The sequence below is a fragment of the Plecotus auritus genome (assembly GCF_963455305.1).
Source record: "Plecotus auritus genome assembly, chromosome: 2".
Lineage (NCBI taxonomy): Eukaryota > Metazoa > Chordata > Mammalia > Chiroptera > Vespertilionidae > Plecotus > Plecotus auritus.
Window position 1 is genome coordinate 73,845,458 of NC_137771.1, and position 17,344 is coordinate 73,862,801.

A 17,344-nucleotide genomic window follows, 5' to 3' on the forward strand; every position below is an offset into this window, starting at 1 on the left:
ATGTAGGTGAGTTTCTCTAGTGTATATTCCTAAAAGTGAAAATCTGAGTCATAGCGTGTACATTTTCAATTTTACTAGGTATCACTAAGTTTCTAAAGTAGCTGAACCAGTTTATAGTCCAATCAGTCTTAGAAAAGAATTTGCATATCCTGCCCAATAGTTGACTAATACCAGTTTTAAATTTTTCCCATCTTGAAAGGTAAAAAATAGCATGAGATATTTTTATAGAACCTTTCTAATATTTTTTGGCTTCTTTTCTCTGTGCTAGGATTAAGCTTGCAATAAAAGAGGCAGAAATTCAAAAGCTTCAGGCAAATCTAACTGCAAATCAATTATCTCAGAGTCTTATTTCTCGTAATGACAACAAAGAAAATGGCAAATTACATAGTTTAGAAACAGAACCTGTAAAACTAGGAACTAGTCAAGTAGGTGAGTATACTTTATTGAATTTTTAAAATAAATTATGATCAGAGTTCTCTGTGATAGTTTTTAAAAAATAAATGGTTTACCAACTATTATCAAACATATTAAATAATCTGTTATTACTAGTTATGGATTGATAAGACAGCAAAAATTATTTCAAAATTCTTAAACTTTGCATCATTCTTTGAAAATGTACTTTAGCCCTGGCCGGTTTGGCTCAGAGGACTTGGAGGGTCCTGGGTTCGATTCCTATTAGGGGCACATGCCTAGGTTTTAGTCTTGGACCCCAGTGGGGGGCATGTGGGAGGCGGCCAATTGGTGATTCTCTCTCATCATTGATGTTTCAATCTCTCTCCCTCTCCCTTCCTCTTTGAAATCAATAAAATTATATATTTTTTAAAAATCTACTTCAGCCCTAGCCCATTTGGCTCAGCTGATAGAGTGTCAGCCTGTGGATCCAAGGGTCCCAGGTTCGATTCCTGTCAAGGGCATGTACCTTGGTTGCAGGCTCCTCCCCTGCCTGGCCCCAGGTCAAGGCTCATGCTGGAGGCAGCCAATCGATGTGTTCTCTCACACTGATGTTTCTCTCTCATTGATGTTTCTCTCTGTCTTTCCCTTTCTCTTTCACTCTCCCTAAAAATCAATGAAAAACTATCCTCGGGTGAGGATTAACACCCCCCCCCCCAAAAAAGTACTTTATTAAAGTAAAACTTCCTTACAATAAAATATTCCCCTAAAACAAATACTTGATACAATTTGTTTGTTTTTCATGTTTATATACCTTTGTTACAATCACCACAATCAGTATTTTTTATTCCTTCCCAGTTTACTTTACATTTAATTTTCTTTTCTTTTTTCCAACTTTTCTTAAAGTTTATTTTTATTTATTAATGATTATTATTATTATTATTATTTATTGTCTAAAGTTTTACATATGTCTTCTTTTCTCCCAATTGACCCCTCCCACAGCCATTGCCACCAAGGCAAGCCCCCACCGCCCCAGTGTCTGTGTCCATTGGTTATGCTCTCTCTCTTCTCCTGGCACCCCCATAATTCGGATGTTGGTACGCTTGAAGTTGTCCCAGAGGCTCCTTACACTATCTTCATATTTTTGGATTCTTTTTTCTTTTTGCTTTTCCGGTTGAGTGTTTTTTGCTTCTTTGTGTTTCAGATCTTTGACTTGATTCTTGCGATCCTCTACTCTGCTGTTAGATCTCTGTATAATATTTTTTATTTCAGTCAGTGTATGCTTAATTTCTAGTTGGTCCTTTTTCATATCCTCGAGGGTCTTGCTAAATTTATCGGCCTTTTCTGGGAAATTCTTGAAAAACCTTATAACCGTGGTTTTGAACTCTATATCCAGTCGTTTGTTTTCCTCCATTTCTTTCATTTGTGATGTGTTTCTTTGTCTCCGCATTTTGGCTGCTTCCCTGAGTTGACAGAGTGGCTTTGTGTGCTAGGTGTCCTTTAGGGCCCAGTGGCTCAGCCTCCCCAGTTACCTGAGGTGGACACTCTTGGTGCACCCCTTTGTTGGCTGTGTGCACAGTCTTGTAGTTAACCCTTGATTGTTGTTGGTATCACTGAGAGGAAGTGACCTCCAGGCCCATTGGCTGTGAGGATCAGCTGTGTCTACACTGGGAGAACTTCTGTGCTGGAGACACACTTATGAGACAAGGCTTGCAAAAGCCTCTGTGCTCAGCTTGGATGGGGCAGAGTTTCAGGGTGGAGCAGACAGCCTTGGCTTCCTGTCAGCCCTGCCCTATGAGGCCCCTGGGTCTCAGTGTCCCGCGATAATCGCTGCAAGCACCTCTGAGAGAAAGCCGCCCTTGAGTTCTGCCCGCTGCCAGACAGTCCATTTTCTCCCCGAATGAGTCTGGGTTCCCAGAGTATCGCCCGGAACTGGAGTTCAGAGCCGTCAGGACCTTTTGTTTCCCTCCTGATTGAGAAAGCCAGCCACGTACTCAGTTGCCAGACCTCTCCACGCGCGCCTCCGTACCCCTGCCTTCTGCAGCTCCTGTGAGTCTCAGTGTGCTTTTCTTTTTCCTTCTAGTTGTAGAATTTCCACTCAGCCAGCCTTCCTGTGGTTCTGGATGATGTCTGTTTTGTCTTTCAGTTGTAGTTTTAAAATTGTTGTGCAAGGCAGCAGTTTAGGTGTTTACCTATGCCACCCTCTTGGTTTCTCCCTACCATCTTGGTATTTGTTTACTGTTTACTGTATTGGCCTTTGTTCATCTTTGCCTTCTTAGTATTCCATTTTGGGTTAACATCTACCATCTTAGTATTTGTTTACTATTTGTTCTATTGGCCTTTGTTCATCTTTCTTGCCTTTTTAGTATTCCATTTTTAAAAATCTCCACTACTAATTAACTAAGTATACCTTTTTTTTTAAGTGGTTGCCTTAGTGGTTAACATGTACAGTTATAATGTATCACAATCTATCTTCAAATGCAATGGGCTCCTAGCAGCAGAAATGACAGCAGAGAAAACTAGATATCTAAGTTACTAGAGAGAATAGAAAGAAGAAAGATGGATTAGCAGAAGGAATGCTAGTTTTTAGAGGTGGTGATAAATATATGTCATAAAATCTCTGACATCAAAGAAGAATAGAGCCAATGATAGATAGCTAGTGTAGAAAGTGAAATATTAGCAAGATGGAGAATTGATAGGAAATGGCTACTTACACAACCCTTAAAGTCATAGTACATCTCTACTTGTTTCCACATCTGTGTGTGTTTTCATGCAATCATTTACATTATGCCTTTATAAAGTAATTCTGAAGCTCCCGTGGCCTTGAGGTGTGAGGATAGGTTTGTATGTTTATAATGGAGAAAGGGTATACTCAAACAACTGCCTCTGGTAACCCTCAGTTTTAAAATGCATCACTGAATTCTCATCAGTTAGTTTGGACTGGGAGTCACTGTTTTCAGCTTTTGAATCTGCATTTATATTAAAATATTTATAATGATCTCAGGTTATCCAAATAATTTTATGATTAACTTCAGTTTAAGGAGACATGACAAGGGTTTTGTTGTATTGTTTTTAAAACAATGATTTTTTAAAAAATAAATCTTTATTGTTAAGATTATTATAGTTGTTCCTCTTCCCCCCACATAGCTCCCCTCCACCCGATTCCCACCCCACCCTCTGCCCTTACCCCACCCTCCACTGTCCTCATCCATAGGTGTATGATTTTTGTCCAGTCTCTTCCCGCACCCCCCACACCCCTTTCCCCCCGAGCATTGTCAGTCCACTCCCTTTCTATGCCCCTGATTCTATTATATTCACCAGTTTATTCTGTTCATCAGATTTTTTATTCACTTGATTTTTAGATTCACTTGTTGATAGATATGTATTTGTTGTTCATAATTTTTAACTTTACCTTTTTCTTCTTCTTCCTCTTCTTAAAGAATACCCTTCAGCATTTCATATAATACTGGTTTGGTGGTGATGAACTCCTTTAGCTTTTTCTTGTCTGTGAAGCTCTTTATCTGCCCTTCAACTCTGAATGATAGCTTTGCTGGGTAGAGTAATCTTGGTTGTAGGTTCTTGCTGTTCATCACTTTGAATATTTCTTGCCACTCCTTTCTGGCCTGCATAGTTTCTGTTGAGAAATCAACTGACAGTCGTATGGGTGCTCCCTTGTAGATAACTGTTTTTCTCTTGCTGCTTTTAATATTCTCTCTTTGTCTTTTGCTCTTGGCATTTTAATTATGATGTGTCTTGGTGTGGTCCTCTTTGGATTCCTTTTGTTTGGGGTTCTGTGCGCTTCCTGGACTTGTAAGTCTATTTCTTTCACCAGGTAGGGGAAGTTTTCTGTCATTATTTCTTCAAATAGGTTTTCAATATCTTGCTCTTTGTCTTCTTCTGGCACCCTCATAATTCTTATGTTGGTACGCTTGAAGTTGTGCCAGAGGCTCCTTAAACTATTTTCAACTTTTTGGATTCTTTTTTCTTTTTGCTTTTCCGGTTGGGTGTTTTTTGCTTCTTTGTATTTCAAATCTTTGACTTGATTCTTGTGATCCTCTAGTCTGCTGTTGGATCTCTGTATATTATTCTTTATTTCAGTCAGTATATGCTTAATTTCTAGTTGGTCCTTTTTCATATCCTCAAGGGTCTCACTAAATTTATCGGCAGTTTCTAGAAGATTCTTGAGTAACCTTATAACCATGGTTTTGAACTCTATATCACGTAGTTTGCTTTCTTCCATTTCTTTCATTTGTGACATGTTTTTTGTCTCCTCATTTTGGCTGCTTCCCTGAGTCGATAGAGTGGCCTTGTGTGCTAAGTGTCCTATAGGGCCCAGTGGGTCAGCCTCTCCAATTACCTGAGGTGGACACTCTTGGTGCACCACTTTGTTGGCTGTGTGCACAGTATTGTTATAGTTAAGCCTTGATTGTTGTTGGTATCACTGGGAGGAATTGACCTCCAGGCCCATTGGCTGTGAGGATCAGCTGTGTCTGCACTGGGAGAACTTCTGTGCTGGAGACACCCTTATGGGGAAAGACTTGTTTCAGTGGGGCTTTGGTGCTCACTGAGTCTGCTCCCTGAGTGTGTCCCTTATGGATCTGAGGAGTTGTAATCTGGATGGTCCCACTCTGACTACTGGGTACACTCGCTCTTGGGTCTCCAAGGAGGTGCAAATTTAGCCTCTGCCTGAGGCCACCCAGCAGGAGCTTGGAGAGATCTGCAGATTCCTCTTCTTTGTTTGGGGTTTGGAGGTGTCCTGATGAGGCCCAGCTCTGAAGCAGTGCAAGCTGCTGTTGAGCCTTGGGCTCTCTGACCCAGCTGCAGTTTGTTAGGTAATTTTAGATTGCAAAGGGCCAGGCCATTCATATGCAAAAGCCTCTGCGCACAGCTGGGGTGGGGTTGTAAACTGGGTGGGGCTGGGTTTCAGGGAATCAGCAGGGTGGAGCAAACAGCAATGGCTGACCCTCAGCCCTCCCCTCAGAGGCCCCCGGGTCTCAGTGTCCCATGGTAATCGCTGCAAACACCTCTGAGAGAAAGCTGTCCTCGTGTTCCAGCCTGAGCACGATACCATACAGTGGATGCCAGACAGTCCACTTTCTCCCCGTATGAGTCTGGGTCCCCAGAGTCTCGCCCGGAACTGGAGTTCAGAGCAGTCGGGAGCTTGTGTCTCCCTCCCAATTGAAAAAGACAACTATTTATTCAGTTGCCAGCCCTTGTACACCTCCGTACCTCCACACTTTACTTCCGCACTTCCTCTGAGTCTCAGTGTGCTTTTCTCTTTTCTTTTAGTTGTTGAATTTCCACTCAACCATCCTTCCTATGGTTCTGGATGATGTCTGTTTTGTCTTTTAGTTGTAGTTTTGAAGTGGTTGTGTGAGGCAGCATGTTCAGGTGTTTACCTATGCCGCCATCTTGGTTTCTCCCCAATGATTTTATTTTTTAATAATGATTTCTATCCAAAAAATGGGCAGAGAAGGGCTCTTCCTGGTACAAAGGAATAGTTTTTCTGGTATGAAGGAATAGTCTATAAAAGTGAGTGATACGGAAGAACTTATTCCCACTCTATTATGTATTTAAGTTAGAAAGTACTGTTCTTACCATGTTCGCTTCATTATATTTTTCTTAATATATATCTCATCCTCCATTCTCTTTACTATTCTTTAGATCAGAAACTAATCTTTATGATTAAATCTTTTAACATTGCAATAGGTTTTTTTCTTGAAGTTTATACTGAACAATTTTCCTTTTATTTTTACTAGCAGAAAGTATAAAAGATCAAGATCAACATACCGTGAGCAAGCAATATGAAAGAGAGAGGCAAAAACTTGCTTCTGGAATAGAAGAACTCCGTACTAAGTTGATGCAAATAGAAGCTGAAAATTCTGATTTGAAAGTTAACATGGCCCACAGAACTAGTCAGTTTCAGCTGATTCAAGAAGAGCTGCTAGAGAAAGCTTCAAACTCTAGCAAACTTGAAAGTGAAGTAAGCTTGAATTAACAGTTTATATGGGCTACATTTTTATACAAGAAAAAGTATATTATTGAAGGTTTTTATTAAAAATTGTATGTTTAAGTCCAGTTTTATACAGTTAAAAATATTAATGGTGCCACATAAGTTATAAATTCTTTCTAAAATTCTGTTTGGAAACATTTGCTTTATAACCTATGGTAAAAGTAGGAAAATACACTTTAGGGTGCAAAAAGATCTAAAATTTGATGGAATTTATACTGCGCTCTACTCTCATTTCTTCTAAGTATAACTTAATGTGGATAATACACATGTACAAGTAAAGTGTTTGGATTATGCAAGTGGAAGAAAAATAGTGGTAATAGAGGATTTCAAATTTTTGCAAACAGCAGAACCACCTGAGACTCCTGGTAAACATGCAGATTTCTAGATCCTAGTGATTTTGATTCAGTAGATACTAAGTTATACTCAGGGATGTGCATTGTTAAAAAAAACTGCATATGAATCTGGTACAGATATGCTATGGATTACATTCTGAAAAGGGGATAATGTGAGTTTTTTTGAATATCTGATCTTCATTCAACTGAGGTCAGAACAAGGATAACTCATTAGGTAATTGTAGACCCAGATCACATGTGTTTGTTGTACTCATCCTTCAAACCAGGGGTTGCAGCTATCTCTGGGGGCACTTTTTAAATGTCTGAATTCTCATCTTAAGTTTGTAGCCAAGAAAAAGACCTGTGGGATAGGAGCTTGCTTAAGTAATGGAAAAGGAGATTTAGTCAGTCTGTAATTGTAGCTTTAGCTTACTTAGAAAATTATCAAGTACTAAGATTAATAACTTTCTTAAAAAATTATAAAATTAGTACAGTCTTGTTGAAAATACAGAAAGGGACAAAGGAAAAATAAGTTATTGACAATTCTACCATCAGAAATAACTATTGTTAACATTTTATTATACTAACTAGAGGCCCATTGCACGAAGATTCGTGCAATAAGCCTTTCATCCCCTGGCTGCTGGCACTGGTTTTCCTCCAGCACCCAGGACCCAGGCCTTCACTCTGGCCGCCACCTTCAGTCTTCGCTCCGGCTGGAGCCTTCAGTTTTCGCTCAGCCGGAGCGCCGCTCCTGTAGCTCCCTCTGCAACCCCCATTCTCCCCCTCATAGCAGGCGTCCCGCCCCACCTGGCTGCTCTGCAACTGCATACATACTGCCCAGAGGCCCGGAGCGACTGGGGGGTGGGGTCTCAGCCAGCTTTGTCGGGTTAATTTGCATACTCACTCCTGATTGGCTGGTGGGCGTTGTGAAGCGACGGTCAATTTGCATGTTTCTCTTTTATTAGTGTAGGTTTTAGTTTTTTTTGTTTTTTTAAAATATATTTTATTGATTTTTTACAGAGAGGAAGGGAGAGGGATAGAGAGTTAGAAACATCGATGAGAGAGAAACATTGATCAGCTGCCTCCTGCACACCCCCTACTGGGGATGTGCCTGCAACCAAGGTACATGCCCTTGACCGGAATCAAACCTGGGACCCTTCAATCCACAGGCCGACACTCTATCAACTGAGCCAAACTGGTTAGGGCTAAATTTAGTTTTTAATAGCTTCTTTTAAGAAATGGGTTAAGGTGCAATCCTACTTAGTCATAGAAGGTCTGAATTAAATTACTTAAGTATTACATAGATGAAACAAGCTGCATTGTATCTCTGATCTACCCTCCATTATTCGTTTTTCTTCTAAATTGTAACTCATTTTTTAAAGTAGGTTTTTAAAATAATTTTTCATTTTGATCTGTTTTTAGATGACAAAGAAATGTTCTCAACTTTTAACTCTAGAGAAACAGCTGGAGGAAAAAATAGTTGCTTATTCCTCTATTGCTGCAAAAAATGCGGAACTTGAACAGGAGCTTATGGTAAAAAATACCTTTTTTTTTTTTATGGCTACAAATTCACCGTGACTTTAAGGCACTTAATTCGTGACAGCATATTCGTTTTAGTAATATTATTATAAAATATACCATATAGGAAAGTATACATTCTAAACTCCTCCCATTATCCCTTTTTTGTTTTCATATCTTTAGGTTAATATATATGCAAGTGTTATGTACATTTTCTCATTTTTCATCCTAGTTGAGTTGAAGGAAATAGTAGTAGTTCTTTGATATTCGCAGTTTTTTCTTAAGTAGTTTAATTTTCTCATTTTGATACAGTTTTTAAAATAACCATTTTGTCTTTTTAATAAGTATTTAAATATTTTTGAAGTTTGATTTATTAGCCACAATGAATCTTTAAAGAATAGAGTATCACAAATATAATGCTTTACTAATATATTCTTATGTAAAACTACCTCTCAATTAAATTCTTTTCAAGTGTTTTTGTATTCCTAGGAAAAGAATGAAAAGATAAGAAGTCTAGAAACCAATATCAACACAGAACATGAGAAAATTTGTTTAGCTTTTGAAAAGGCGAAGAAAATTCATCTTGAACAGCATAAAGAAATGGAAAAGCAGATTGAAAGAGTAAGACATTAATATTTTTGCAAGTAGATATAGAATATGGATGCTAAAAATGACCTTAACATTACTAGTCTAACTTCCTTTTTTTAATATATGAGGAAATAAAGACATAGAAAAGTTATTGGCAAGTACTATAGTTAGAATCCCATTAGTTCTGAATCTTTTTTTTAAAATAAAGAACAACAGATTTTTTAAAATTGATTTTTAGAGAGAGAGAAAAAGAAAGAGAAACATCGATCGGCTGCTTCCTGCATAGTCCCTACTGGGGATCAAGCCTGCAAACTGGACATGTACCCTGACCAGGAATTGAACTAGTGACCTCTTGGTACATGGGTCAACACTCAACCACTGAGCTATCCCAGCCAGGCCTGGATCATTTTTAAATGCTTTCCTATATAGCACTCCTGCCATTTCACTTTTAATCTTTTTTTTTTTTCAATTTAAATATATTTTTTATTGTTTTTTTTTTTGTTTTTTTTTTTTAAGAGATCTGAAGTGATTTTACTTTTATTTCCTTCACGTTAAGCCAATCATGAAATTTCACAGTGATTCTGAGGTAGGGGCAGAAGGAACTTGATGTTAAGAAATCCTCGGGGCTGTGGCCCATGGGGCCCGAGCAGGTGCGGGCAGGGCAGGCCTCACTGGGGAAGCTGCAGGAGCACCGACTGCCCAGCGGCAGGCAGGTGATGTTCCGAGAGCAGGAGAGCTGGTAGGCGATGTACTCTGCGGCTTCCAGCTTGCGCAGCTCAATCAGGCCGTCGCCTGCAGTAGCAAGCGAGTTTGCGATCAGCTCGGCCGCTTTGGAATCACCCTCAGCAGAGATGATGGCTGCCTTCTGCTGCTCGGCCTTTTCCACCACAAATCTGGCCCTTTCCGCTTCCTGCTGGGCCACCTGTTTGGCTTCTACTGCTTCTGTGAACTCCTTCCCGAAGGTCAGATGCGTCAAGGACACGTCATCCGTAAGGTCGTCGCTCACCTGCCTGGAAACCAGCTCTCTCTGGGTGATGAGTTCTCCAGCGTCAAAGCGAGCCACCACTGACTTGAGGATCTCTGTGTTGATGGATGGCAGCACACACTCGTCATAGTCCTCTCCGATGCTGGTGAAGATGCGGGGGAGCTGGCTAGCGACCGGGCGGAAGAGGATACGCAGGGTGATGTTGACGTTCTATAAATCTTTGCTACCCCTGATGACTGGCACATTACGGGGTCACAAGCGGCAGTCGAAGATAATCGGTTTCTGTACCCAGGGGATGAGGAAGTGAGTCCCTTCCCCCACCACGATGTCCTGCACACCACGGAACCGGTCGAAGATGACAGCTCTGCCCAGCATCCACATTATACAAGGCTGAGTTCACGCCTCCTGCAACGACTAAAGCCAGGCCAAACTTGCCAATGGATTCAGTTTGGCAGCCATGTCTCCTGCTGGACCCACTCACACCTGCTTCTACTCTGACCTCCACAAGGCTCTATTTTTTATTGTTGATAGTAGTACAGATATCTCCAATTTCTGCCCCCCTTCCCCCTCTTCTCCCAGCCCCTACCCACACCCCAATCATTATTTTTTCACATTACCAAACTAAGTGATTCTGTAGATTTTTTTCCACTAGAGATATCAGTTGCTTGAAGATTGGTTGAGAATAGAAGCACTCTTAACTGTAGGTGGAAAGTAAATAGTAAAAACAAAAGTAAAGAAAAAGGTGTGAGACCAAGAACCCAAAGCTAAGTAAAAAATATATCATTTATATATGCTTAATAGCAGAATGGAGCTAATGAGGAAAAAAATATGAGCTTGAAATATGGAGCAATAGACATTATTCAGTCTGAGCAACAGAGAGAAAGAAACATTTGGAAGAAAATGAACAGAACCTCAAGGGACCTTTGGGACAATATCATAAGGTCTAACATTCATGTCAGAGTCCCAGAGAAAAGAATAAGATTGGTACAAAAAATATTTGAAGAAATAATGACTGAGAACTTCACAATTTTATTGAAGGAAATAGCTCAACCTATGTGGCTTAGTGGTTGAGCATCAACCCATGAACCAGGAGGTCACTGTTCGATTCCTGCTCAGGGCACATGCCCAGGTTGTGGGCTCAATCCCCAGTAGGAGGCATATTCTCTCTCATCATTGATGTTTCTATCTCTCTCCCTCTCCCTTCCTCTCTCTGAAATCAATAAAAACGTATTTAAAAATAAAATAAAGCCCTAGCTGGTTTGGCTCAGTGGATAGAGCATTGGCCTGCAGAATGAAGGGTCCCGGGTTTGATTCTGGTCAAGGGCCCATGCCCAGGTTGCGGGCTCAATCCCTAGTTGGGGCATGCAGGAGGCAGCTTATCAATGATTCTCTCTCATCATTGATGTTTCTATCTCTCTTCCTTTCCCTTCCTTTCTGAAATAAATAAAAATATATTTTAAAATAATAATAAATAAGATAGAAGGAAATAAGTTTACAAATTAACAAGCTCAAACAGGTTAAAGAAAACAACTTTAAAATACATCAAAGTTCTTGCTGAAAACCAAAAACAAAAATATCTTAAAAGCATCGAGAGAAATAACACATTGCATATAGAGGAACAAAGATTAAAATTACTGTAGATTTCTCATCAAGAACCATGAAGATTAGAAGAGAAAACATTAAGGCTGAAAGAAAAATCCATCAACCATAGAATTCTATGTCCAGCAAAGATATTATTTAAGGAATATGAAGACATTCTTAAATGGAGGACAGTTTAGAGATTTTGCCACCAGTGTACTTGTTCTAAAATAAGGTTCTTCAAGCAAAAAGAAATAATACCATAAGGAAACTTGGAACCTCAGGAGTGAGGGAAGAACAACAAAAACAGTAACTATTTGGTTAGATACAATGCACTATTTTTCTTAAGGTTTTATGACATCTCAAGAAAAAAATTATAGTATTGTCTATTGAGGTTTTAATATATGATGGTGTAATACATTGGACAACTACAACATAAGAGAGGAGGTTAAGGGATGTATATTTATATAAAGCTTCTACATTTTACTTCAAGTGGCAAAATTTAATTCTCAGTAAAGTATGAAGAATTAAATATGTATATTATAATCTTAGCGAAACCACTAAAAATGACATAGTAAAGAGCCAATAGATAAAATAGAATTCTGAAAATATTCATATATTTAAAAGAAGACTGGTCAGTAGAAACAGGAAGGAAAACAGGATTCAAAGAGAAAACTAATAATGAAATGATATGTTTAACCATTTGTACACCATAAGTGTCTATAGACGCAAGCAACGGACCTTTTTTAATTAAATTCAAAATATTGTGGCAGTTAACTTGGTAAATCCAGTCTTATCAAATACTACTTTATTTTTTAATTTATTGATTTTAGAGAGTGAGAGAGAGAGAGGCATCAATTTGTTGCTCCACTAATTTATACATTCATTAATTGTTTCTTGTATGTGTCCTGACTGGAGATTGAACGTGCAACCTAGGTATATGGGGACGACACTAACTGAGCTAACAGGCCAGGGCTAAAATATTACTTTAGATATAATTGTTCTAAATACACCAAATAAAAGATGTGAGATTGGATTTAAAAAATTGACTCAAATATATATGCTCTTCAAGAAATCCATCCTATATAATAAAACCCTAATATGCAAATTGACTGGACAACAGAATGACCGGTTGCTATGATGCGCACTGATCACCATGGGGCAGATGCTTAACACAGGAGCTGCCCTCTGGTGGTCACTGTGCTCCCATAGGGGGAGCACTGCGGCGGTGGCAGGAGCCTCTCCTGCCTCCACAGCAGTACTAAGGACCCCTTGGGGGATGTCCAACTGCCAGCTTAGGCCCACTCCCCGAGGGCTTCCTGACTGCGAGAGGGCGCAGGCCGGGCTGAGGGACCCTCCCCCCAGTGCACAAATGTGCATAACTGGGCCTCTAGTATTAAATATAAAGATGTAGTAGATAGGTTAAATATAAAAGGTTGGAAAAAGATGTCCCAGGCAAAGAAAAGGAAGCTGCAGTGGCTATATAAATATCAAAGTAGATGTCAAAAGAAAAAAAATTGCAATTGAAAAAGAGGAACATTACATAATGATAAAAGGCTCAAACAGTCTTAAATGTGTAGGTACCTAATAAAGGAATTTGAAAATACATGGAGTAAATGTGAAGAAGTCTAAAAGGAGAAAGAAATTAATCCAAAATTATAGTTGGAGACATCAACACTATTTTATGTAATCAACAGAATAAGTAGCCATAAAAATCAGCAAGGATAGCCCGGCCAGTGTGGCTCAGTGGTTGAACCAAAGACCACCAGTTCAATTCCCAGTCAGGGCACATGCCCAGGTTATGAGCTTGATCCCTGATAGGGGGCATGCCTGAGGCGGCCAATTGATGATTCTCTCTCATCATTGATTTCTATCTCTCCCTCTCCCTTCCTTTCTCTTTAAAATCAATAATAAAAAAAAAAACACCATTTTTAAAAAACCAGCAAGGATATAGAACTCACCTGAACACCACTGTCTATCAACTTAGCCTAATTGACATTTGTAGAATACTAGAGGCCTGGTGCACGAATTAGTGCACAGGTGGGGTCCCTCTGGGTGGCCTGAAGGGATCAGGCTGAAACCCACAGTCCAATGCCACCTGCAGTTCCTACCTGCTGCTCCACTCATCCCCGCCCCACTGTGCCTGCCATGAGCTTGAGCCCAATCAGTCCTGATGGGGATAGGCTCGTGCTGCCACAGCAGCGCTCACCAGCCATGAGCCCTGCATCTGGCGCACTCCCAAGGGAGTGGCCTGCGGGATCGGGCTGAAACCGCCTCTTCAACATCCCCTGAGGGGTCCTGGATTGCAAGAGGGCTCAGGCTAGGCTGAGGGACCCCACAAGTATACTATCAGGCTGGGGAGGAGCCGCAGGAGGGCTCTAGGGCATGTCCGGCCCATCTTGCTCAGTCCTGATTGGCCAGACTCCAGCAGCAAGCTAACCTACCGGTCAGAGCATCTGCCCCCTGGTGGTCAGCACACGTCATGGCGAGCGGTTGAGCAGCCTTAGCATATCATTAGCATATTACGCTTTGGTTCGGTTGTTCTGCCGTTCGGTCTATTTGCATATTACCCTTTTATTATATAAGGGTTTCACCCAACAATAGAATATACATTCTTCTCCAGTGCACCTTCATGAAATGTGCACTAAGGTATGCCATACTCTAGGTCAAAATAAACTTTATCAAATGTAAAAATTGAAATCATACCTAGAATGTTCTCTGACTTTAATGGAATTAAACTAGAAACCATTAAGATATCTGAAAAGTCCCCAAATACTTGAAGCTAAGCAACACACTTCTAAATAGTCCATGGATCAAAGAGTAAGTCTCAAGGTTAATTTAAACAATTTACACTGAATGAAAATGAAAACAACATGAAAATTGTGGGGTGCAGCTAGAGCAGCTCTGGGAAGCTTATAGCATTAAATGCATATATTAAAAGCACAAAAAATGTGTAAGCATGAAACACACCACAGAATGATACAGTTCAATTTCAGTCTAGTATTAGTGAAGGAGTAAAGGTATAAGACATGGGCATGTGGTTTCATTTCTTCTCTACAAGGAGGGAAACTAAAGGAAATTTGGTAAAATGCAAAAATCTATGTAATTTCAGTAGTCATTTAACATATGAGTATTATATTTCTTTTTGTATATTTAAATGTTTTAAAATTTAAAAAATTAGACATAAAAATTAATAAATCTTATTTTTATGTTAAGCTTGAATCTCAACTAGAGAAAAAAGACCAGCAATTTAAAGAGCAAGAAAAGACTATGACCATGTTGCAGCAAGACATAATATGCAAACAGCATCATCTTGAGTCACTAGACAGACTGTTGACAGAAAGCAAAAGGGTAAAACCATCTTTATAAAAAATGCTGTTTAAAAGCTGAGTGATATTTTAAGTTTATGTTTCTGAACATACCTTTATCAATTGTTAAACAGCACGTTAGTAATACTAAAATATTTATAAGCATACTTATATTTTTGCTTATCAATCTGTGTTTTCAGGAAATGGAAAAGGAAAATATGAAGAAAGATGAAGCTTTGAAAGCATTACAGAACCAAGTATCTGAAGAAACAATCAAGGTTAGGATGCTAATACTTAAAGAAATTAAAAAAAATTTTTTTTCTTAGCCCTGACTGGTAGCTCAGTTAGTTGGAGCATTGTCCCATACACCAGAGGATTGTGGTTCAATTCCTGGTCAGGGTACATAACTAGGTGTCGGGTTTGATCCCTGGTTGGGGTGTGTTTGGGAGGCAATCGATTGATGTTTCTTCTCACATGGATCTCTTTCTCTCTTTTTCCCTTCTGCTCTCTCTTAAAAAATCAATAAATATATTCTTAGGTGAGGATAATAAAAATGCTTTAAAATTTTTTTTCTTAATGGAGACATTCCTGTGTTTTTTTCCACTTTTTTCTATAAATTGTAAAAATTGTTAATATAAAAATCAATTAAGAGGTAAAGATTTTACCTGGTCAATGAACTTAGCTTCTGTAAGTATATTTTCTTCAATGTGAGTTTTGATCTTTTTACTTTTTTATATTATCTAACCTCCATTATTTTTTTAACATTAATTTTTTTAACATTAGCTACTTATTAATATTACTAGTAAAGAATTAACAGTGAAAGTGAAGGGAGATGAAACTATAAGCAGTCCACTTTTATTTCTTTCTACCTGTTCTAAGATTAATTAGGGGGTAAATTCAGAATTTCCAGATAAAATACACTTTTGTGGCTAATATATCTTCATGCTTAAAAGCATGGGCTTCGGAGCTAAATTGACTTAGGTTTCAGTTCTGGCTTCACGATTTACTAACTGACATAACCTTAGCTAGGTTTTTTATGCTCTCTGAACTTTAATTTTTTTATCTGTAAAATAAGAATAACAATAGTGTGAGATTCAAATTAATGAGGTACATAAAATGCTTAGCATATTCTCAGTTACTCATAATTTAATACATAATTACTATGTATTTAGTATTTTCTCAGTTGCATTTTTAGTATTAAAAATAGATCCAAACATACTGCTACCTTTATTCTGTCATATATGGCTTGAATATAAAGGAATTTTAAAAATCGGTGTTGTGTAGTACTTTTACCTAGTACTCTGTTTTTAATCCATTTTGTGACCTTGTATACCCATGTAAACACAATTATGTGTTTATCCATAACTTTCCTATAGTATTTTCTAAAACTTTTAACATTTCATGCCATGTCAATTCATTTATTCATGTAAAACTAACCTCTAAGATAATTAATATTAAAAATCACTACTGTACAAAGGTTGTGGGCATGAAATAATTTTATTAAATAAAATTTATATTGCCACTTAATTCCTGTTTTTCTTTAAACCACCTAACACATCTAGCCCATCATCTGGTAAGTTATTTCTACATATTAATAGCCAGATAAGAGACAGGAAGGAAATCAACAAAAGAATGAATTATGATGTTGGGTTTTATTCCCTTGGTACCTTTAATAGTTTTACTGTCATCGAGGGGAAAGTCAAAATTAGAAACAAAATTCTTATAACTGAAGCTATACTGAATAATTCTTTTTTTTTTATTGATTTCAGAGAGGAAGGGAGAAGGAGAGAGAGATAGAAACATCAATGATGAGAGAGAATATGCCCCCTACTGGGGATCGAGCCCACAACCTGGGCATGTGCCCCTGACCAGAATCAGAACTGGGACCCTTTAGTCCGCAGGCTGATGCTCTATGCACTGAGCCAAACCAGCTAGGGCTTAAATTATTGATTGATTGATTGATTGATTGATTTTTAGAGAGAGAGAGAGAGAGGAAGGGAGAGACAGAAAGACAGACAGACATCCGTCTGTTCTTCCATTTACTTATGCATTCTTGTATGTGTACTGACCTGGGATTGGACCTGCAACCCTAGCGTATTGGGACAATGCTTCAACCAGCTGAGCTACTCAGCCAGGGCCCAGTTTAAAAATGTATCACTTAGAAAAGTATGATACAGCTTCTAGCTTAATGAGAGCTAGAAAATTGATGGGAAAGTTCTAAACAAGTAATAAGAAAATCAGTAAATTAAAACAATATTTTAGCCTGCTATTAAATAGAAAATTGAGTGTTTATTAGATTTAGATTTTATTTATGTATTGTTTTGTTTGTAGTTTCCACTCTAGATCCTCCCCCCAAAAAAGAAAGTCATAAGTAGGGTGGGGGAGGGTGAAGAAGAGCTTAGGTGCTTTTGTTGAAGAAAGGGAGTGTAGAATTCCCATCCAGTTGCCCCCAGGTTGTACCCCTGAGTAGGTTTTTGGTTCATCAGAGCAGTAAGTATTTTGTATACAGTAATGATGTTTATTTATATGAGATTCAAACTCTCAAGCTCTGTTCAAAAATAAGAAATCTAATGGAGTAGTAGATGTTTGGTTTTTATTATTTATTAGTTTTAATTGGTTTATTAATTTTTAA

The 17,344-nt window shown here is 38.6% G+C and overlaps 1 protein-coding gene and 1 pseudogene across 13 annotated transcripts in view; one reads left to right on the forward strand and one right to left on the reverse strand.

Moving 5' to 3' along the window:
• The window catches only part of CCDC18 (coiled-coil domain containing 18), a 125,278-nt gene that overhangs the window by 41,758 nt on the left and 66,176 nt on the right, over positions 1-17,344 (forward strand). For 9 of the 12 annotated variants that reach the window (XM_080658144.1, XM_080658133.1, XM_080658142.1 and 6 more), the window contains 6 exons: positions 269-429; positions 6,150-6,373; positions 8,158-8,268; positions 8,743-8,874; positions 14,621-14,755; positions 14,913-14,990. In XM_080658144.1, coding sequence (XP_080514270.1) covers positions 269-429; positions 6,150-6,373; positions 8,158-8,268; positions 8,743-8,874; positions 14,621-14,755; positions 14,913-14,990 — 841 coding nt within the window. The remainder of the gene's footprint in view (positions 1-268; positions 430-6,149; positions 6,374-8,157; positions 8,269-8,742; positions 8,875-14,620; positions 14,756-14,912; positions 14,991-17,344) is intronic. The other 3 variants (XM_080658141.1, XM_080658143.1, XM_080658139.1) reach the window with 2 other exon arrangements.
• On the reverse strand, positions 9,437-11,485 carry LOC308242588 (prohibitin 1-like; annotated as a pseudogene). The gene is made up of 2 exons: positions 11,462-11,485; positions 9,437-10,337 (listed from the first exon to the last, which is right to left on the reverse strand). The product of its transcript is annotated as a prohibitin 1-like (transcript).